The sequence below is a fragment of the Macaca fascicularis genome, chromosome 17 (assembly GCF_037993035.2).
Source record: "Macaca fascicularis isolate 582-1 chromosome 17, T2T-MFA8v1.1".
In the NCBI taxonomy this organism is placed as follows: domain Eukaryota; kingdom Metazoa; phylum Chordata; class Mammalia; order Primates; family Cercopithecidae; genus Macaca; species Macaca fascicularis.
In genome coordinates this window covers 60,824,121-60,847,197 of record NC_088391.1, presented here as the reverse complement: position 1 = coordinate 60,847,197, position 23,077 = coordinate 60,824,121, and the positions used below count along the sequence as shown (strand labels likewise).

Genomic DNA, 23,077 nt, shown 5'->3' with positions numbered 1-23,077 from the left:
CTTGCTTGTAAGTTCCCCTCGATAAACCCTATATCATTCATTGATTCTCGGTCTCTTCCTCAGCCTCTAGAACATAGTGTTATTCCTATTGAAGTCAATAGGGATCCAACATGACATTCATTCAATATAAGATTGAAAAAGTATATATGTATATATAGGCAAATAAATAGTGGTAGTTGCCACTAAAAATAGGTCTGCTAATGACAGTTTAATTTTTTTCTGAGATAATTTGCTCATCAATATTATTTTAAAATTTCAGCTGAGTTACTGACACTCTAAGAAAGATATGTGTTTTTTTTCGCCTCTGCAGCAAATGTATATAGAGAGTAAAAAAATAAAAACATATTATCTCATATTGACTATATGCCTGTCTTCACTAATTTAAGTAATTCATTTTATATCGTATTTTGTGAGTTGTCTTTCAATGACATATTGGATCAAAGGAAGAACTTTAGTATAAGAATAAGGTAGTCTAAATGTAGTTCTTGGTTCAGCCTTTCACTAATAATATTCCTTTAGCTGGTTTATTTTATTATTTTTATTATTATTATTATTATACTTTAAGTTCTAGGGTACATGTGCACAACGTGCAGGTTTGTTACATATGTATATATGCGCCATGTTGGTGTGCTGCACCCATTAGCTCGTCATTTGCATTAGGTATATCTCCTAATTCTATCCCTCCCCACTTCCCCTACCCCACGACAGGGCCCGGTGTGTGATGTTCCCCTTCCTGTGTCCGAGCGTTCTCACTGTTCAATTCCCAACTATGAGTGAGAACATGCAGTGTTTGGTTTTCTGTTCTTGCTATAGTTTACTGAGAATTATGGTTTCCAGCTGCATCCATGTCCCTACAAAGGATATAAACTCATCCTTTTTTAAGACTATACTTTCAGGGATCATTTCTATAGTTTGTTATTAGCTGGTTTCTTTACCTTTTGGAATGATCAAGTAAAATAAGGAAAGATAAAGGATCAATCTGTATCCAGAAGTATTGACTTGAATTCCAGACTAATTATTTTCTAGTTTTATGGTCTCATATGATTTTTTTTTTGGTCTTTTGAGTTTTGGTGTCCTCATCTACAAAGTAGATTGTGGTAACATCAACCATCCACTTATACTCTAAATCTAGCTGAGGCACATATTTCTCCACACAGGTCTCTTTCTATTTACACAATCTGTGTACAAATTCAGGTGGTTCAGCTTCCTTTCTTGATTCAGAGCCCAAATTATTATATTATGTCAGCACTTACCAGTTAGTTCTTATGTTTCTCTTTCGATCTTTCATTCCTAGAATGTCAGCCCTGAGAGCAGGCACTCAATACATTTGTGGTGAATTAAACCGAATGGATTATTAGAAAAAAAATGACACAGATATTTAAATTATAAAATAACATAAATTTAAAATAATTTAGTAAAATGAAGTGTTTCAGTAGATTTCAAAGTTTCTGGCCAGGACATATATTAATATTCTATGTCAGTGATTCTCAAACTTGAGCATCCAACAGAAACTTCTAGAGGGCTTGATTCAGTAGGTCTGAGGTGGTGCCTAGTACTTTGCATTCCTAGCAAGTTCACAGGTAATGTTGATGCTCAAGGACAACTTCAAGAACTATAGCTTTAATATTAACAAAATGGAAAGTACATTTTGTGCAGAAGTGGGTAAAATAATTTAAAGTAATCTGTATATAAGACCTTATTCTTTATAATGATAAATTCTCCTATCATGTTTACCTCTGGCTCTCACCTGAGTGACTTCATAGAATGAGTTGAGGAGGACTCTCTCCACCTCAAATTTTTTGGAATAGCTTTAGTAGGAATGTTCCTCTTTGCACATCTGGTAGAATTTGGCTATGAATCCATCTGGTCCCAGGATTTTTTTTTTTTTTTTTTTTGGTTGGTAGGCTATTTATTACTGACTCAATTTCAGAGCTCATTATTGGTCTGTTCAGGGATTCAGTCAATGCATATGTCCAGGAGTTTATCCATTTTTTCTACCTTTTCTAGTTTGTGTGCATATAGATGTTCATAGTAGTCTTTAATGGTTATTTATATTTATTGGGGTCAGTACTAATGTCTCTTGTGTCATTTCTGATTGTGTTTATTTAGATCTTCTCTCTTTTGTTCTTTATTAGTCTAGCTAGCAATTTGTTGTTGTTGTTATTGTTTTCAAAGAACCAACCAACTCCTAGATCTGTTCTTTTGTATGCTTTTTATTTCGTGTGTGTGTGTATGTGTGTGTGTGTGTTTGTGTGTGTCTATATTCTTCAATTCAGCTCTGATTTGGGTTGTTTCTTGTCTTCTGCTAGCCTTTGGGTTGGGTTGCTCTTGTTTTTGTAGTTCTCCAAGTTGTGATGTTACGTTGTTAATTTGAGATCTTTCTAACTTTTACATATGGGTGCTTAGTGTTATAAATTTTCCTATTAACAATGCCTTAGCTGTGTCCCAGAGATTCTAGTATATTGTATCTTTATTCTCATTACTTTCAAATAACTTCTTCATTTCTGTTTTAATTTCCTAATTTACTCAAGAATCTTTCAGAAGCATGTTGTTTAATATCCATGTAATTGTATGACTTTGAGCAATTTTCTTGACTTTCATTTCTATTTTAATGTCCTATGGTCTGAGAGAGTGGTTGGTATGATTTCAGTTTTTTTTAGTTTGTTGAGGGTTGTTTTACGTCCAATTGCATGGTTGACTTTAGAGCATGTACCATGTGGCAACAAAAAGCATATATTCTGTCATCTTTGAGTGGAGAGTTCTGGAGATGTTTATTAGGTACATTTTGTCAATTGTTGAGTTCAGGTCCTGAATCTCTTTGTTCATTTTCTGCCTCAGTGATCTGTCTAACACTGTCAGTGGGGTGTTGAAGTCTCCCATCATTAGTATGTGTGAATCTAAGCCTCTATGAACTTGTTTTGTGAATCACTGCTCCTGTTAGGTCTTCTTGTTCAACTGAACTCTTTACCATTATGTAATGCCCTTCTGTGCCTTGTTTGAGCTTTGTTGGTTTAAAGACTTTTGTGTTTGAAATTAGGATTAGGACTCCTTTTTTTTTTTTCTGTTTTCCATTTGCTTAGTAGATTATTCTTCATCCCTTTATTTTGAGACTATGCATGTCATTGCAGATGAGATGGGTCTCTTCAAGAGAGCATACCCTTGGCTCTTGCTTTTATATCCAGCTTGCCACTCTTTGCCTTTTAATTGGAACATTTATCCCATTTACATTCAAGGGTAGTATTGATATGTGTGGATTTTATCCAGGCATTGTGTTGTTAGCTGGTTATTATGCAGACTTCCCTGTGTAGTTGCTTTATAAGGTCACTGTCTGTGTACTTAAGTGTGTTTCATAGTGACTGGTAATGGTCTTTCCATATTTAGTGCTGCTTTCAGGAGCTCTTGTAAGGCAATTCTGTTGGTAGCAAATTCCCTCAGCATTTGCTTGTCTATAAAGGATCTTATTTATCCTTTGCTTATGAAGCTTAGTTTAGCCAGATATGAAATTATTAGTTGGAATTTATTTTCTTTAAGAATGTTGAATATAGGCCTCAAATCTCCTCCTCTAGCTTGTAGGGTTTCTGCTGACTGAGTAGTCAGTCAAGAGAAAGAAGTAAAAGGCATCCAAATAGGAAGTGAGGAAGTCAAACTATCCATTTGCAAATTACATGTTTCGATATCTAGAAAAACCCATAGACTCTGTCTCAAAGTTCCTTGAGCTTATAAGCAACTTCAGCAAAGCTTCAGAATACAAAATCAATACACAAAAATCAGTAGCATTCCTATACACTAACAGCACCCATGCCAAGAGTCAAATCAGGAAGGCTATCTCATTCACAGTTGCCAATAAAATACCTAGAAATACAGCTAACCGGGGTGGTGAAAGATCTCTACAATGAGAATTACAAAACACTCCTCAAAGAAATCATAAATTACATAAACAAATGGAAGAATATTTCATATCCTTGAATAAGAAGAATCAATATTATTAAAAAAGCCATACTGTCCAAACCAATTTATAGATTCGATGCTATTCCCATCAAACTACCAATGATATTCTTCACAGAACTAAAAAAACTAATTGTCAAGTTCATGTGGAACCAAGGAGCCCGAATACCGAAAACTATCCTAAGCAAAAAGAACAAACTAGAGGAATCATGCTGCCTGACTTCAAGCTGTACTACAATGCTATAGTAAGCAAAACAACATGGTACTAGTACAAAAAGAGACATATAGACCAATGGAACAGAATAGAGCCATGAAATAAAGCCACATACCTACAACCATGATTTTTCACAAAGATGACAAAAACAAGCAAAGTGAAAAGGACTCCCTATTCAATGAACGGTGCTGGGATAACTGGATAGCTACATGCAGAAAACTGACACTGGGCCCCTTCCTTACACTATATACAAAAACCATCTCAAGATGGATTAAAGACTTAAATGTAAAGCATAAAGCTATAAAAATTCTGAAAGATAACCTAGAAAATACTATTTTGGACACAGAAACTCTCATGATTAAAATGCTAAAAGCAATTTCAACAAAAGCAAAAACTGACAAATGAGATCTAATTAAACAGCCTCTGCACAGCAAAAGAAGCTATCAACAAAACAAACAACCTACAGAATTGGAGAAAATATTTGCAAATTATACATCTGACAAAAGGACAAAAGCTCTAATATCCACAATCTATAAGGAACATAAACACACATGCAAAAAGCAAACGACACCATTAAAAAGTGGACAAAGACATGAAGACACTTTTCAAAGGAAGACATACTTGCAGCCAATACCCTTATGAAAAAATGTTCAACATCACTAATCATTAGAAAAATACTAATAAAAATCACAATGAGATATTATCTCACACCAATCAAAATGGCTATTACTAAAAAGTCAAAAAATAACACATGCTAGCCAGGTTGCAGAGGAAAGGGAATGCTTATACTCTACTGGTGAGGAGTGTAAATTACTTCATCCATTGTAGAAGACAGTGTGGTGATGCCTCAAATAACTAAAAACTGAACTCCCATTCAATCCAGCAATTCCACTACTGAGTACATACCCAAAGGAATATGAATTATTCTACCATAAAAACACGTGTATGCATATGCTTATTTCAGCACTATTTACAATAGCAAAGACATGGAGGCAACCTAAATGCCTAATGACCATAGGCTGGTTAAAGACAATGTGGTACAGACATGCCATGAAATACTATGCAACCCTAAAAAAGAAAGAGATTATGTCCTTGAAGGAACATGGATGGAACTGTAGGCCATTATTCTTAGCAAACTAACACAGAAAGAGAAAACCAAACACCACCACCACACAGTCTCACTTATAAGTAGGAGCTAAGTAATGCGAACACATGGACAGAAACAGAACAACAGACACTGGGGCCAACTTGAGGGTGTAGGGTGGGAGGAAGGAAAGGTTCCACTCCCCACACACACAAAAATGCTATTTAGTATTATGCTTGTACCTGGGTGACAAAATAACCTGTACACAAAACCCTCGAGTCACAAGTTCACCTCTATAACCTGACCATGTACCACTGAAACTAAAATAAAAAATAAATTTAAAAAAAAGAAAATTGAAATAAAACACAGTCTTTGCACTTGTTTGTAAGTAGCAGTTTATTCTACTTAATGTATCTTTTCATAGTAAATTTTATTTTAGTTCCATTATTCTGAAACTTTTGTATTAAGGATACCTATACATGTATAAATATCTATATGTATATTACCCATATTATTATAGCTATTTATGTTTCTATTTTTATCTGTATATTTTACTCTAAGAGTCATTCATATACATTTCAAAGAGAATCAAAACAAATCTTTAGTGTAAAAAATCACGACAGTTGTTATCATTAGGTACAACAATGGAAAAGTGTTATTTAGTAGTCCTTCTTTCATTCCTTCCGACCTTCTTTACTTCCACTGTCCCTCCTTCCCTCTTTCCCTTTAATCCACCCTCCCTTCCTTTTCACTTCCTTTTTTCTTTCCTTTGACCTAGATTAAAGTTACTTAAATGTTTCTTTTTTGTGATACTTCACCGGGAAAGCAGAAAAAAGCTGATTTTTATTGAATAGCTGAAAATATAAAGGATATTAAGTTCATTTGTAATTTTCAGTATCCGTTTTGAGGTTCTACTGAGTTTATCTCTCCAAAGTGATTGCTAGAAGAAAATAGTTTTCTTTTGTTATTGCATCAGAGAATGTATAGAACAATACTCATAGCTCAAAGAGTTCTGCCTTAGAAAGAAAATAACTACTTTTTTTACTGTATTCTGGTTTATTTGAGAACAAAAGTAATACCATGGGTTTAATTAGTATTTTTATTGTAGTCAGAGATACGTTGCGAATGGCGAACTCAAATAGAGCAAATATGTTTCATTTCCGGCAAACACTAAGGTATTTTAAAGGAAATTGGTATTTTAGATGATATATAAGAAATATTTTATAATAATTTCAGATAGTTTGGTGTACAGCTATATTTGTATAAACATATATTTTATCTTGTTATTCATGATCTAAAAAAAGTACAGTTAATTTATCATAAAATATTATTTACTGTTGGATATCTAATACAAAGACTTCTTGCCTATTATGAAAATATCACTACTATAATAATCATTAAGTTAGAATCTCATCAATTTTGAATATTAATGTTTACAAATAATAAGTATGTCAGAAGTTTAGGTTATTAAACACATCAAGTATCTTAACATCACTTCAATTTCTTTTCCTTTGATTTCCTGTCCCCCCAACACTAAGTCATCTCTAAGAGTATAGAATTATGTAAGCAAAACTTTGGTAGGAAAAATATTTTTCTGAATATACATATTTGGATAACATTCAAAATATCTTACCAAACATCAACGTATCTTATTTTCATAATTGAACATTTTTTGGCAACATTCCATAAGAACAAAACAAGTAGCAGAATATAATTAGCATAGTTGTCTAAATTTATGGTAATTATATGTTGAAGTAAGAATAGTTTAATATCAACTATAGAGTGAGATTCACTTGACATTCAAATTTTTTTTTTTTGTTTTTAATTGATACATCGTAATTGTACATATTTCTGGAGTACGGTGTGATATTTCCATATATGTATACAACATGCAATGATAAAATAAGGACAATTAACATATCCATCACTTCAAACACTTGTCATTTCTTTGTGATGAGAACATTCAAAAACCTCTCTTCTTGCTATTTTGAAATATGCAATAAATTACTATTAACTTGGTCACCCTACTGTGCAACAGAACAACAGAACTTATTCCTCTGACTAACTTTGTATCAATTGATCAATCTCTTCCCATTCTCCTCTCCCGACATTCTCCTCATCCTCTGGTAACCACTATTCTACTCTTATATGACACCAACTTCTTTAGATTCTACACATGAGTGAGAACATAGTAACATTGATCCTTCAGTACTTGGTTTATTTTACTTAAAGTAATATCCTCCAGGAGATCCTATTACTATTACTAGTAATCACTATTACTATTAATCACTATTAGTAGTAATCACTATAACTATTAATCACTATTAATAGTAATTAGTATTACTAGTAATAAAGTAATATCCTGGAGCATATTACTTTAATAGTATTCCACACAATGAAATATTATTCATCAATAAAAAACAATGAAATTCTGTAATTTGCTACATGAATGACCCTGGAGGATATTACTTTAAATAAAAAAATATACACACACTTATATATACACACACACACAATGGAATACTATGTATACATATATACACACACATAAGATATATATATATAATATACATATATATATGTAATCACATTTTTGTTTATCCATTCAGACTTTGATGAACACTTAGGCTGATTAGCAATTTTGCCTATTGTTAATAGTGCTGTAATAAAATGGGGTTGCAGATATATTTTCAACGTACTCATCTCATTTCCTTTGGGCATATACCCTGTAGTGGAATTGCTGGATCATATGATAGTCTGTTTTTTCTTAAGAGTCTCCATACTGATCTATAATGGCTGTACTAATTTACATTCCCACCAATGTAATATAAGAGTTTCCCTTTCTTCATATTCTCACCAGTATTTGTTATAGTTCCTTTTTGATAACAACCATTCTAACAGTTATAAGGTGATATTTTATTGTGATTTTGATTTGCATTTATCTGATGATTAATGAAGTTGAGCATTTTTCATTTTTCTTCATATATCTATTGGCCATTTGCATGTCTTCTATTGAGAAATATCTATTCAGTTCTTTTGCCTATTTTAAATTCAGATTGGTTTTTTCTTTCTTTCTTTTCTTTTCTTTTCTTTTTTCTTTTTTTTTTTTTTTTGCTATTGACTTGCTTGAGTTTCTTATGTATTCTGAATGTTATCCCCTTGTCAGGTGCATAGTTTGCAAATATTTTCTCCCACACGGTAAGCTGTCTCTTCACTTTTTGATTGTTCTTTTCTTGTACAGAGGTTTTGTTGTTGTTGTTGTTGTTTGCTTGTTTGTTTGTTTGTTTTGAGATAGAGTCTTGCTCTGTCACTCAGTATGGAGTGCAGTGGTGCAATCTCGGCTCACTTCAAACTCTGCCTCCTAGGTTCAAGTAATTCTCCCTGACTCAGCCTCCTGAGTAGCTGGTATTACAGGCACCCGCCACCATGCCCGGCTACTTTTTGTATTTTTTTTTAGTACAGACCAGGTTTCGCCATGTTGGCCAGGCTGGTCTTGAACTCCTGACCTTATGTGATCTGCCCACCTTGGCCTCCCAAAGTGCTGGGATTACAAGTGTGAGTCACCACGCCTGGCCTGCACAGAAGTTTTTAGGTTGATATAAACATGAAGTGGCATTGTTTGGGGTAATATTCGAGGTCCCTTGCCTCATGCCAAGGAAATCAAGTACATAGACACACATGGAGTCAAGTTTAGAGTGGAGGTTTAATAGGAAAATGAAAGAGAAAAGAGAATAACTGTCTCTCCTGAAGAGATAGAGGAGTGCCCAAGTGGGTCTTCCAGTTTGTGGTGAAATGCACAGGTTTTGTAGACTAGCTATAGGAGGCGGCATCTGATTTACATAGGGCCCAAAGATTGGTTGGGCCAGGTGTGACATTCACCTAGCTCAAAGAAGCTGGCTGCCCCACCCTAATCTTTTATTATGCAAATAGGTTTTCTATCTGGTAGGCATCATGTTGTCTGCTCCTTACTGTACACGTGGTTGGCAATGAAAACGGAAGATGGAGTTGCCATGTTGAACATGCCTGGCCTCTAGGTAGCCTTTTCCTGTTGTCATGGTTGCCAACATTCACCTGGGCAAGCTTCCAGCTTGCTTATCTATGTCTGCAGCTCGATTTTACAGGCTGCTTTTTTTCAGAAAAGAAATGATTTGGGGGCTGCTTTTTATCAAAAGGGAAACCTTACCAACAACATCCTTACCCTCACTATCTGCCTAAATAATTTCTTTCTAACTCCTATACCATTCCTGCTTGTCTATTTTTACATATATTTCCTGTGCTTTTGAGATCTCATCCAAAAAAGTCCTTGCCCAGACCAATGTCATGAACGATTTTCGCTATGTTTTCCTCCAGTAATGTTATAGTTTTAGGTCTTACATTTAAGACTTTGTCTATTTTTAGTTGATTTTAAGTAGTGAGAGATAGGGATGTTGTTTCACTCTTCTGCATGTGAATACCCGGTTTTCCAAGCATCATGTATTGTGGGATCTATGTGCCTTTATCAAAAATCAGTTGGCCATAAATGCATAGATTTATTTATTGGTTTTCTAGTCTGTTCGATTGGTCTATGTATCTATTTTTATGCCTGTACCATGCTGTGTTGGTTAATATTGCTTTGTAGCATAGCTCATTTTATTTATTTATTTTTGAAATACGGGCTTGCTGTGTCACCAAGGCTAGAGTGCAGTGATGTGAGTACAGGTCATTGCCGACTCTAACTCCTTGTATCAAGTGACCCTCCTGCCATAGCTGCTGATGAAGATAGGATTGCAGGAGTTTACAGGAGTTTACCATCATACACAGCTTTTGTTTTCTTTTCTTCTTCTTCCTTTTTTTTTTTTTTCTTTCTTTTTTTTTTTTTTTTTTTGTAAAGAAGGGGTCTCACATTGTTGTCAGGCTGGTCTCAAACTCCTGGCTTCAAGAAATCTTCCTGCTTTGACCACCCAAAGTGCTAGGACTACAGGTGGGAACCACCACACCGAGCACAGTATATTTTAAAGTCAGGTAGTGTAACGCCTCCAGCTAGTTTATTTATTTATTTTTTTACTCAAAATGGCTTTGGATATTTGGGATCTTTTCCACATAAATTTCATACAAATTTCAAGATTGCTTTCAGCATTATTTGAAAAATGTCATTAGTAATTTGATAGTGATTTTATTGAATCTGCAGATCACTGGAGGTGGTATGAGCATTAAAATAATTATTATTCTAACTAATGAACATAGGATAACTTTTCATTTATTAATCTCCTCTTCAATTGCTTTCATCGGTATTTTGTAGTTTTCATTGTAGGAATCTTGCACCTTCTGTACTATCTTCATATTTAGGGTCTTTAAAATAGATGTTATAAATGTGATTACTTTATTGATTTCTTTTTCAGATAGTTTGCTGTTGAGTAATGATTTTTACATTTTGATTTTATATCTTGAAACTTTACTGAATTTATTTATTATTTCCAACAGATTTTAGGTGGACTCTATAAGGTTTTCTACATATAAAATCATCATCTGCAAACACAGACAATTTAATTTTTCCCTTTTCAGTTTGAATATCCTTTCTTTTCATGCCTAAATGCTCTGGTGAGGATTTCCACTGTGAAAATTTTTATATCATCTTGCTAAATTGACCCCTGTATCATCATATAATGACCATCTTTGTATTGTCTTCCCTTTTGTCTTAAAGTCTATTTTATCTGATATAACTATTAGAGTTGGTCCTGTTTTTTTTCGGTTTCTAGTTTTATAAGTGTATCCATTCAGCTAATCCCTGTCTTTTAATTGAATAATTTAATTTATTTTCGTTAAAGGTAATTATGGACAGGGAAGAATTTACTACTGCCATTGTGCTTGTTGTTTTCTGGTTGCTTGGTAGATTCTTTCTTACTTTGTTCTCTCTTTCAGTCTTCCTTTGAGGTTAAGTGATTTTTCTCTAGTACTATGTTTTGATTTCTTGCTCTTTATTTATTATATTATTATTACTATTATTATTTTAGAGACGTAGTCTTGCTCTGTTGCCCCGGCTGGAGTGGAGTGGTGCAGTCTTGGTTCACTGCACCCTCCTTTTGGGTTCAAGCAATTCTCCTGTCTCAGTCTCCTAATTAGCTGGGACTACGGGCGCACGACACCACGCCTGGCTAATTTTTTAGTATTTTTAGCAGATACAGGGTTTCAGCGTGTTGCTCAGGCTGGTCTCAAACTCCTGAGCTCAGGTAATCTGCCCATCTTGGCCTCCCAAAGTACTAGCATTACAGGTGTGAGCCATCGCGCCCGGCCGCTTTTTATTGTTAATGTATCTATTATAGGCTTTTGCTTTTTAGTTACCATAAGGGTTACAAAATACACCTTATGATAACAAGTTATTTTAAACTGATAACAACTTAACTTTCATTGCAAAGTAAAGAAACAAGCAAAAACACTTACACTTTATTCTCTCCCAACACTTAAAACTTTTTTGTCACTGTTCACATATTGATATTGCCTATTTCTGAAAAAAAAATAGTTATTATTTTAATAGTATCCTCTTTTAATCTTTTTATTCTAAAGATATATGTGGTTTATCTACCATAATTACAGTTTCAGAATCACAATCACGTTCACATTCTTTTGGTTTGAAGAACTCTTGCTAGCATTTTTTTAGATGTATTTTATTTTTATTTGGGGCACTTTTTGAACTTTGAATTTTTGAACTTTGAATTTTTTGTAAAAATGACTCCATGTTGTTTAAAATAGTGTGTGTCTGACACAAAATATGTGAGCATTTTTTAAACGGTAGAAAATGACAAATGTTCAATTTCCTACTACTCAGAAATATTTTTTAAAATTAAAATACATATATCTCTAATGCAAATATAATCCAAATATATATATATATATATATATATATTGCCTGAAATACACACTAAATTTGCTGGACTCAAAAAAATAGTTAAATTTTTTCACTTAAATAAAGTCATCTTTTACTATATTCAGGTCTTTGCCTAAGAACTATGTATGTAAGAGTGATTTCTTTATCTGATATTGCAAAATGTTCTTTAAAATATTTTTTCTTGGCCTGGCATGGTGACTCACGCCTGTAATCCCAGCACTCTGGGAGGCCGAGGCAGGCAGATCACAAGGTCAGGAGATCAAGACCATCCTGGCTAACACGGTGAAACCCCATCTCTACTAAAAATACAAAAAAATTAGCCAGGCGTGGTGGTGGGCACCTGTAGTCCCAGCTACTCGGGAGACTGAGGCAGAAGAATGGCATAAATCGGGAAGTCAGAGCTTGCAGTGAACCGAGATCGCACCACTGCACTCCAGCCTGGGTGACACAGCAAGACTCCAACTCAAAAAAAAAGTATATATACACACACACTTATTGTAATATATATTATATAAAAATATTAATATATATATTATATATATTTTTGAGATGGAATCTGGTCATATATATATATATTTGACCCTTATATATATAGGGGTTAAAACAAAAGCTAACCCTTATCACTTAGAAAAAAAAAAAAAAACTGCTTTCAAATGTATTTTGCCATTTTCGTTAATCTCTTAGTCACTCACATTAAAAAAGAAAAAAACAAAAAACAAAACAAAAAAAAAAACTAGCCATCCAGAAATTCTTGTTTGCAATTAATATATCTTATGTATTTAAATGATTTTAAAAGTATTTTATTTACTATATTTAATGTAATCTTTAGTATTGTCATAATGGACAAAATTGTGCTGCCAGAGAAATAGAAGTATGTATGTATTCTGTTTACAGCAGTTATTTTACGTTTTGTTTCTCATGAGCTCTGGAAACTACTTAATATTCAAAAATTACAAATTACGCCACAAATATTTACTAAATCTGTGTGCCAGACATTCTGTTAGGTTTTGGGATATAAATTCTATTGCTTGTTTATTTAGAGGTAGCAATTCGAACAACACATTTGTGTGGTCTACGGAAACTAAAGCGAAAAGTAAACAAAAACACATAACAAACTTAAATTAGTATCTGACCAAAGTATCTTGTCATAAAATATTTTTATGCATTTATTCAACAAATAGTTGTTGAACTCCCAGAATGTTTGACATGGCAGAGATGTATTTAAACCTATATACTACATGTTAGGGTAACCTCACCTCCCCTCCACCAAGCAGTAAGGATTGAGATAAGGATTTCCCCTCAGCACCACACAATATACTTATGTGACAAATGCACATATACGGCCGACTCTATTTTCAAAAGTAAAAATAAAAAACAGTACACTGAAAAAAAAAAAAAAATAAGGCCTTCCTAAGATAGCGATATTTAAACTGAATTCTGAAGGAGTAGTTAGCCATGGGAATGTCAATGTGTTGTGCACATTCCAGGTACACAAAAATGTGTGTGTGTGGAATGCTATAGAAGAAAGTGGTGTTGTGTCCGGAATTGGTGGGTTCTTGGTCTCACTGACTTCAAGAATGAAGCCGTGGACCCTCGCTGTGACTGTTTCAGTTCTTAAACACGGTGTGTCCAGAGTTTGTTCCTTCAGACGTTCAGATGTGTCTGGAGCTTCTTCCTTCTGGTGGGTTTGTAGTCTCGCTGACAGCAGTGAAGCTGCAGACCTGTGTGGTGAGTGTTACAGCTCTTAAAGAAGGCGTGTCTGGAGTTGTTCATTCTTCCCGGTGGGTTTGTGGTCTCGCTGGCTTCAGGAGTGAAACTGCAGACCTTCACAGTGAGTGTTACAGCTCATAAACGCAGCGTGGACCCAAAACAGTGAGCAGCAGCAAGAATTATTGCAAAGAGCAAAACAACAAACCTTCCACAGTTTGGAAGCGGACCTGAGTGGGTTGCCACTGCTGACTCCAGCAGCCTGCTTTTATTCCCTTATCTGACCCCTCCCACATCCTGCTGATTGGTCCATTTTACAGAGAGCTGATTGGTCCGTTTTGACTGAGTGCCGATTGGTGCATTTACAATCCCTGAGCTAGACACAGAGTGCTAGATGGAAAAGTTCTCCAAGTTCCCACTAGGTTAGCTAGACACAGAGTTAGCTATATACAGAGTACCAATTGGTGTGTTTACAAACCCTGAGCTAGACACAGAGTGCTGATTGGTGTGTTTACAATCCCTTAGCTAGAGGTAAAATTTCCCCAAGTCCCCACCAGACTCAGGAGTCCAGCTGGCTTCACCCAGTGGATCCCGCACCTGAGCTGCAGGCAGAGTTGCCTGCCAGTCGTGCCACGTGCACCCCTACTCCTCAGCTCTTGGGTGGTTGATAGGACCAGGCTTCATGGAGCAGGGGGCAGTGCCCCTCAGGGAGGCTTGGGCTGCAGGGGAGCCCACTGCTGGGCGTTGGGGGGAAGGGGGGCTCGGACAAGGCGGGCTGCAGGTCCTGAGCCCTGCCCCACAAGGAGGCAGCTGAGGCCCATCAAGAACTCCAGGGCAGTGCCGGCCCACCGACACCCTCTGCAGCTGCTGGCCCGGGTGCTAAACTCCTCACTGCCCTGGGCCGGTGGCTACCGCCCACCCACTCCGTGTGCAGAGCCCCCCAAGTCTGTGCCCGTGCCCACTGGAACTCCCGCTGGACTGTGAACGCGAGGGGCAGCTCCGGTTCCCACCCACGCCTCCCCCACCACACCTCTCTGCAAGCAGAGGGAGGAGGCTCCCGCCTCTGCCAGCCCAGAGAGGGGCTTCCACACTGCTGCGGCGTGCTGAAGCACTCCTCAAGCTCCGCCAGAGTGGACCCGAGGCCGAGGAGGCGCTGAGAGTGAGGGCTGTTAGCACATTGTCACCTCTCAGTATGATGCATTGCAGAAACTGGAATTATTAGTGTAGCTAAAATTAGAGCTTGGTTTGAAGGATCATACGAATTGTAGAAAGCATCAGATCATACAGGAACTTACAATGTGTGATATGGATTTATGAACAAGAAGCCATTGAAGACTGAGGAACTGGTTGGCAATGGGAAGAAATAATAACAATTTTAGATTTGCACTCAGTAGGTAGGTCGTAAAGTAAGAAAAAAAAAAAAAGATGAGTAATTATTTGTTTTATATATATTTTTTTCTTATTAGTAAACAATCTATTATTGCAGAAATAAATATTTCCTTGAGAAAGTAACTAAATTATTTCTGATTCCAATATTGTTTAACAAAGAAATAGGGAAACAGGTTTCATCTCAGAATCGTTTGGTATAGCGAGAGTAAAGAATATTGAGTCCTGAACTGTTTAGAAGAGGAACAGTAAAGTATGTTGGTCAGTTCTCAGCAGTTAATGAGAGGAAATTAAAATAAATGCTAAAGATAGTCACAAGAAAGGCACTAATGTCCTTGTTAAGAGTAGTTCCGTTAGATGGGCAGTTATGGAAATCAAATTGCAATAGATTAAGGCGTATTAGGAGGGTCAGGAACTGAAGTTCAGACTTGAAGACTATTCTTTCAAGACATGTGGGTATTGAAGGAAATGAAATAGTATACCTATGGTTTGAGGAGTTCAAGAGATCAAAACAACTTTATTCATTTTATTTTTATACATGTTAGGTTGAAGAAGGCAAACATGTCTTTAAATTTGATAAGAGGAAGTCATATTGCACTTTTAAAATTGCATTTCTTGTAACTTCAAGGTTTGTATTATTGGACCAAAATAAAGACAAATGTTAGAGTTTCAGATCATTGTATTAGGGACTCTTAGATTGGAAAGAGACTACAGTTTTTTTTTTTTTTTTCAATTGATATACAAAATTGGACAAAACAATGAAATAATCCACTGCCTGGTTTTTATTTAACACCTATAGAAAACATGATAAATACATAATGTAAATTTACTAAAATGTTAAAGTCTCCTTTTTAAATTAGTAGGTTGGATATGTGATGGGAAGAAGGTTAAATAATAAACATTATCTTAAAAATTGTAAGTGTTCTGATGTGAAAATTCATTTTAAAATTCCGTATTTCGTATAAAGTTGAGGAGAAAGAATCCTACTAAAGTCTTAGATCATGAAATGATATGTGAGGAAATATGTGAGAGAAAATCAAGGGAAACAAACATAACCATTTATCTGAAGGATCGATGACCTTGAAGAGAAGTAATTTGTTCTCCGATATAACATGAAGAGACTTAATGCATAAGAACTTTTAGGAAAAAAATCCAGGAGAGAACTTAAACTTATTTATTTATTTTTTTTGAGCCTTGTATCTAACTCTCTGTTCTTTTAATCCCACTCTTTCAAATTGCTTTTAAATTTGTCAGAAAAAGTCCAAGTCCACATTATATTTGAGATTGATTATTTTAACTAGATTAGGTAAAAAAAAAAACTATCTTGACAGTAGTTAACTTTTTGACTTTGAATAACTCTTTTCAAATACTATGTCCCCGCCCCCCACACCCCCCACCCCCACCACCCCAGGATCTCACCAAGCTCTATTTCTTTCTTTTCTATTTCTTTCTGTTCTATTTATGTCACTCTTTGCTTTAATAGTACACCCACCACAACTTGGACAACTAAAGACAAAGTAAATTAAATAATTTTCTTAATAATTTTTCCTAGATTGTGAAATCTTAAGCAGGTATATAAATTTCTGCCCAGACTGGGCACAGTGGCTCACGCCTATAATCCCAGCACTTTGGGAGGCCGAGATGGGCAGATCACCTGAGGTCGGGAGTTTGAGGCCAGCCTGACAAACGTAGTGAAATCCCGTCTCTACTAAAAATACAAAAATGAGCTGGGCTTGGTGGTAGGCACCTGTAATCCCAGCTACTCAGGAGGCTGAGGCAGGAGAATCGCTTGAACCTAGGAGGCAGAGGTTGCAGTGAGCCAACATCGCGCCACTGCACTCCAGTCCGGGCGACAGAGTGAGACTTTGTCTCAAAAAAAAAAAAAAAAAAAAAGTTGCTAACAAGAATATTTCATTTAACCTTTGGTTAATTAATATAAGGACTTACGTAGAGCTTTTATCTCAAATCCTGTTTAAATTAATCTGAAGCCATTCTTTAGAGGTGTTTCTCATATCTTGAATTTTAAACCCTTATCATGCAGTCTGAGTATCTGACCAGAAGCATCAGGGTTTCCTTTTGGAGCAGTTTTGGTCTATTTGGCATCCTTCAAATCCTGACTTAATTATCCTTTGTACTCGAGAGTCAGTAATATGGTCATTTTAAAACTTAAAATGCACTCTGCAATGCATATTGTGACTTTTCTATTCAATGTGTTAACATGTGGAAGAATTCTGCTATTCTTGCTACACGTGCATGAGCCTGAATTCTTAAAATATGCTGAGAAGTGGCCATATTCTGGGTTGTAATTTGCAAACTTGTGAAAGGCAAACATATGGTTCAGCAAAATTTGTATTAATTTCAAATATTTAAAGGAGAACTTGTAAAGTCTGATGAAAATAATCATATTGTGTGGATAAATACTGCAGATAACAGAGAAAACACGTAATAACAGTGGATTTAGAATTTAGTAAGCCTTTCTGTCATTTTTTCGAATTTTCTATGTGCACAAACGCATCTTCTGGAAATAATATCAATTACGTATTTTCTTATTCAAAAATAATGGGTTGATTATTTTGTTTTTTACATTTCACTGGTAAGGCTCTCCAATTTTTTTTTTATTTTGCATAGCTGTGGTTCTGAATCTCAAGAGGAAGAGGTTCAATAGAATATAATGTTTTCCAAATAAGTATATTAGGTGGTTCTATATGATTAAAACGTGCTTAAGTCCAGTTTCGCTGGAATCTGTTTCCTGACGTATCTAACAAATTTTTGAAAATTCTTGGCCGCTATTTCTTCAGATAGCTTTTGTCCCATCATCTCTCCCCCCTACTTTTAAGATTACAAAATATATTAATTACATGAATATTATAATTTTACTGTTTTGTTTTCTATTTTTTAATCTAAATAACTTAGTTTGAGTATTTTCTATTAATTTATTTTTCTTTTTCTTTCTTTCTTTTTTTTTTTTTTTTTGAGACGGAGTCTCCCTGTGTCGCCCAGGCTGGAGTGCAGTGGCTAGATCTCAGCTCACTGCAAGCTCCGCCTCCTGGGTTTACGCCATTCTCCTGCTTCAGCCTCCCAAGTAGCTGGGACTACAGGCGCCGTCCACCTCGCCCGGCTAGTTTTTTGTATTTTTTTTTAGTAGAGACGGGGTTTCACCGTGTTAGCCAGGATGGTCTCGATCTCTTGACCTAGTGATCCGCCCGTCTCGGCCTCCCAAAGTTCTGGGATTACAGGCTTGAGCCACCGCGCCTGGCCTAATTTATTTTTCATATCGTCATTTTTTTTTTGTCTTTTATCTACCAGTTAATTTTGCGTATCAGAATCTTAAGTTATTGTATTGCCTTATTTTTTCCATTTGATTTTTTTCATATGACTTGAAATTATCCAGCTTATTATCTGTATTAAACGATTAATGAAAGTTATTTTTACGTCTGTTAAGTAATAATTGTGATCCACATATTTGAACGTATCTGTAGCACCTGGGAGAATGTTTCTGTTGTCTGTTTTTCTTAATGTGTCCAGTTTTTCTTAATGTGTCCAGTTTCTCTACAGACCTACTATTTTTTTCCTTTAATGACAGGCATTATATATAAGAAATCATGGAATCCATATAGGAATGTCTTTTTCTAAATAAAAACTATATTATTTGCTGGTACTTCAATTAAAAGTTCAGCTTAATGAAATCAGAGATTTTCACTGATACAACTCTAGGTTTCAGTCTTTGTATTATCCTCAGAAGAACTGCTTAGCTGCCACATTATGTTGAGCTCCTTGGACTCTCACCCTATGTGGTTAATAACTAGTAAATACCTTGAAAGGGAAAGAATACGCAGGGAATAACTTTTAGATGAATGACTCTAATGAATTTATCTGTATTTCAGGATCTTGGTTTTCTAAGTCCTGATTGCCTCAGTAGATCCTATGGAATGTAAATAATTATTTTGATATTGTACGTAACTTTTTTGTGGTTTTCTTGGAGAAGGATTTAGTCAGCTGCAAATTACTACATTGCAATTGGAACCAGAATTCTCCATCTTACTTTCTGAGATATTTATCATGAAGTAAGCAATTTTAGTATTAATTTTATGAACATAATTAATATTTAATTTTAGGTTATTTAAGGAATTGTCATCAGAACACTTGATTGGGTCTGCTAGGCTTTGTCATGTGTCTATCATGTAACTTGAATATTGAGTCTTCCCTATGGTGCAGTATGGCATTTATTAAAGTTTTTTATTTTTTTGAACAGTCTATGCCATTAATACATGAAGTGACAAAACTCAAGTATCATGGACTTTTCAAAATCATAAAGTTTATTAAAATAGTTATTATTGATTAGTTATTCTAAGTACTGAGCTAATCAGTACTTATTTAATAGTGGGGTACAGAACGTGAAACTCAATAATTCACTTACAAATTTAAGTGTCAGTATTATTTGCAAACCAGGTTTCATATTTTTTCATGATAAAATTCACCTATTTCTGCAAAGCAACATTTACTATGACATCTCAATAATCCTAACTATTTAGAATAGTATAATTATCTTCCTCAATATCAAATGAATGAAATTAGCATTTCATTGCTAATTAATTTTAGAATAGGTATGTAAATAATTTACTATTTCTGTGATATTTCAGGTTTACTAACAATGTCCTAATCAATACAAACAACATATTTTTAAACCTTTTTTTAAACAAGAAAAAAGAACTTTTCCATTTATTTATTATTTCCTAGAGCAAATCACTTAACCCACAATAGATTATTTGGACCTTTGTTTATTGAACTTGTATTGAAATATAAAAATAAACACAGATATATTAGTTTTCTTAAGAAAATGATAACAACCTGTATATTATTCTAGATAATTGGCTCTTTATAAATCCCTTTATTATTTTGTGTGTGTGTGTGTGGTTTATAGGCTGTCGTCAACTGGCCACTCAATGACACCTCAAAGTGATTTGGACTCCAGTAGCTCTGAAGAATTCTATCAAGCTGTTCATCATGCTGAGCAAACCTTCAGAAAGATGGAAAGTTATTTGAAGCAGCAGCAACTTTGTGATGTTATCCTGATTGTTGGGAACCGAAAGATACCTGCACATAGGTACAGTAGTCTGCCTCTACTGGAAACATGCATTCACATGTTTAAAAGTGACAGACTGGCTTGTAGATTGCAAAGTATTGTATGATTACGGAAATAAGGACTCACATTTTTAAGAGACGTTTTTGTTGTCGTTTGTTTTGTTTATACTTGTTTTTTTCTTATTTTTCTCTTGCGGAAAAGTTGAAATGCTATTTTAGGTAATAATTTTTTGAAAAACAAAACAATTATAAAGTGTTTAAAACTAAAACTACTTGTAACTAGGGCTGATAGCTATGGAGGAAAACTGTTATTATCTGGGACTGTGGGATTCAAAATCATACTAATTTTAGGCACACTAATTTGGGAATTGTGCCTAAAATCTGAAATGAAGTATGCTATTCCATCAGAAACTAAAGAAAGATTATCTTAGTTATATATTTATATCAACTAATAAATTAAGGTATTTCCTGTTGACATTTTCATTTAATATTTATTTAAAATTAAATTGTTTCATACTGATATTATTTTTAAAGCCATAACACATTTGAAAGCTAATAGTTCTATGCACCAAAATGAATCCAGAAAAACATGGGTGTATATCTACCGTGATAGAAATATTGCAATATGGACGTTGAATTTAAGTCGGTGTCTTGAAATGCATGGGGAAGGACATTTGACACAATAACTACTGTAGGTGATTTAGAGTCCAATCTGTCAGGTAACTATTTAAAGCATTTTGATAATATATTATTGATTTTATTTTTCAAATATAACTGCGAAGTTGAGTTACCATTTGCAAGAGAATTCACAAATAGTCATTATTATTGAGATAATTATTCATTGTCATAATATGTGTGGCAAAACCACAAATTATCCTGAGCTAGCATCTAAATAGCATCTAGATAATAATTCAATTATATTCTTCAGAGTAAGAACTATTCTTGAGAGTGTAATTAAATTTACTTCACTTAACTTATAAATTAAATCATATTGTATGTATTTTTTGAGAAGACAGGAGGTGTCAGTCAACTCAAAAATATATTAACACATCAGATGTTCATTAATTTTTTTAAAAGAAAAGTGTTTCCTATAATTTCTACAATCTTGTAGTCTTTTATTGGTCTTAATTCAATATTTTCTTTTTCATTTGAAACATTTTTATCCAATCTGGTGAGCAATTATTCTATATTCATAATATTCTACATTGTTTTCTTTATTACTCTTTGTATACATTAGTTATTTCCTAAATAGTTTATTTAGTTTTGCAAATTGTTTACAATATTCTTATTGGATGAGAAATCAATATTCTTGTTTTATATTATTCTAAAACATTTGAGCAATGTATTACTTTTACATGTATTATTCTGAACATATAAATATTTAATATATTTAGAATATATTAAACTAAATACATTATTATGGATCATTGATGTGTTTCTTAAGTATGATATAAAAAATTAGTTTTTAAAAATCATTATGGCTAACTCAATTCAAATAAAGTTTTATCTTTTCTTTACACTGTTAAGTGATAAATTTAGGCACATTACTATTTTAAAGAGTTTATTTGAGCAAACAGCAACTCATAATCAGGTAGCACGAGAGCACAAGCTGTTCAGGGTCCCACCTAAAGAAGACCAGAGGAAAGTTTTCATAAGACACTTGTGGAAACAAGACAAATAAAATATTTGATTGGTTAAAGCAGGGCAAGAGCCTAGTTAGAGGTTAGTTGGTGGTTTCTGATTGGTTAAATTACTCTGAGTTGGTTTTTGCTTGGTTTAGGTAGAAAATAAAAACCTGAGATGTCTCAGCCTGATGACCTCTCAATTAATTTTTTAACACTATAGTTTAAAACTTTAGTACTAATTATCTTACAAGTAATGTACATCTTAGAATTCTAAGTTAAACAAATATTACTAAATATAAATAAATATTGTGTGACACTTGAAAAGAACAAGCATTGTTGTGAATCATTGCAGGTATTTGATACCACTTTATTGATACTTTTGCCTGATGAAACAGTTGTGATTAATGCACAGCTAGCTCTTGACTTAAAATGAATAATCATTAGTAATAAGCTAATACATTTTAACACTCTTATTATATTTTGGTTAGTACAACTAAATATTGTCTTTAAGTAAAATGTATCTGGTATTGGAATCATTACCACTAAAAATTGTGTGGCTATTATAATAATTTCAAATAATATAAAAATAAATAATTTTTATGAAGATGTATAGCTCTTTCAGTAAAAGCATTGCTAGCTAATGTTATTGACACTCGCTCAGTATTCATTCATAATTATATATGTTTGATTTATATTAATAATATTATCTTTCCAAACTGTCAAATTTTGGTTTTAGTTAACATATTACCCTCATTGAAGGAATCTACACAAAATCATTTATTTATGTGCTGGTTATGTTGTATATGTTTTTAACTTGATACTGGTCACAATTATCAATCATTTTATGAGAGGTCATGTTTATGTAATAGTTTTGTTTACTGTTAGGCATATTTTTAAGTAGGTAAGGTCTGAAAAGCTAATAATATTTCAGATAACACATCGATATATTTTTGCATGAAAAATAATTAAAATTCTGAATTTCTTTGTGCTTTAGGCCTTGAAGGAAATCTAAGATGAATATAACTTTCTCACAAATAGCCCAAGATAATTGATCAGCAACAAGTAAACCAAAATATTCGAATGCAAATCCTTGAATTTCAAACATGAAAAATATTTTATAGGTAGGCTACCTTTAATCTGAGGTTTAGATGAGGAAAATTAGGCTGACATAG

General features: G+C 34.1%; 1 protein-coding gene and 1 pseudogene across 2 annotated transcripts in view; both read left to right on the top strand.

Moving 5' to 3' along the window:
- Positions 1-23,077, top strand: part of KLHL1 (kelch like family member 1) — a 449,152-nt gene that overhangs the window by 139,952 nt on the left and 286,123 nt on the right. For both annotated transcript variants that reach the window (XM_065533314.1, XM_005585986.4), the window contains exon 2: positions 20,120-20,302. In XM_065533314.1, coding sequence (XP_065389386.1) covers positions 20,120-20,302 — 183 coding nt within the window. The remainder of the gene's footprint in view (positions 1-20,119; positions 20,303-23,077) is intronic.
- LOC123569930 (small nucleolar RNA U3) lies at positions 881-983 on the top strand (annotated as a pseudogene).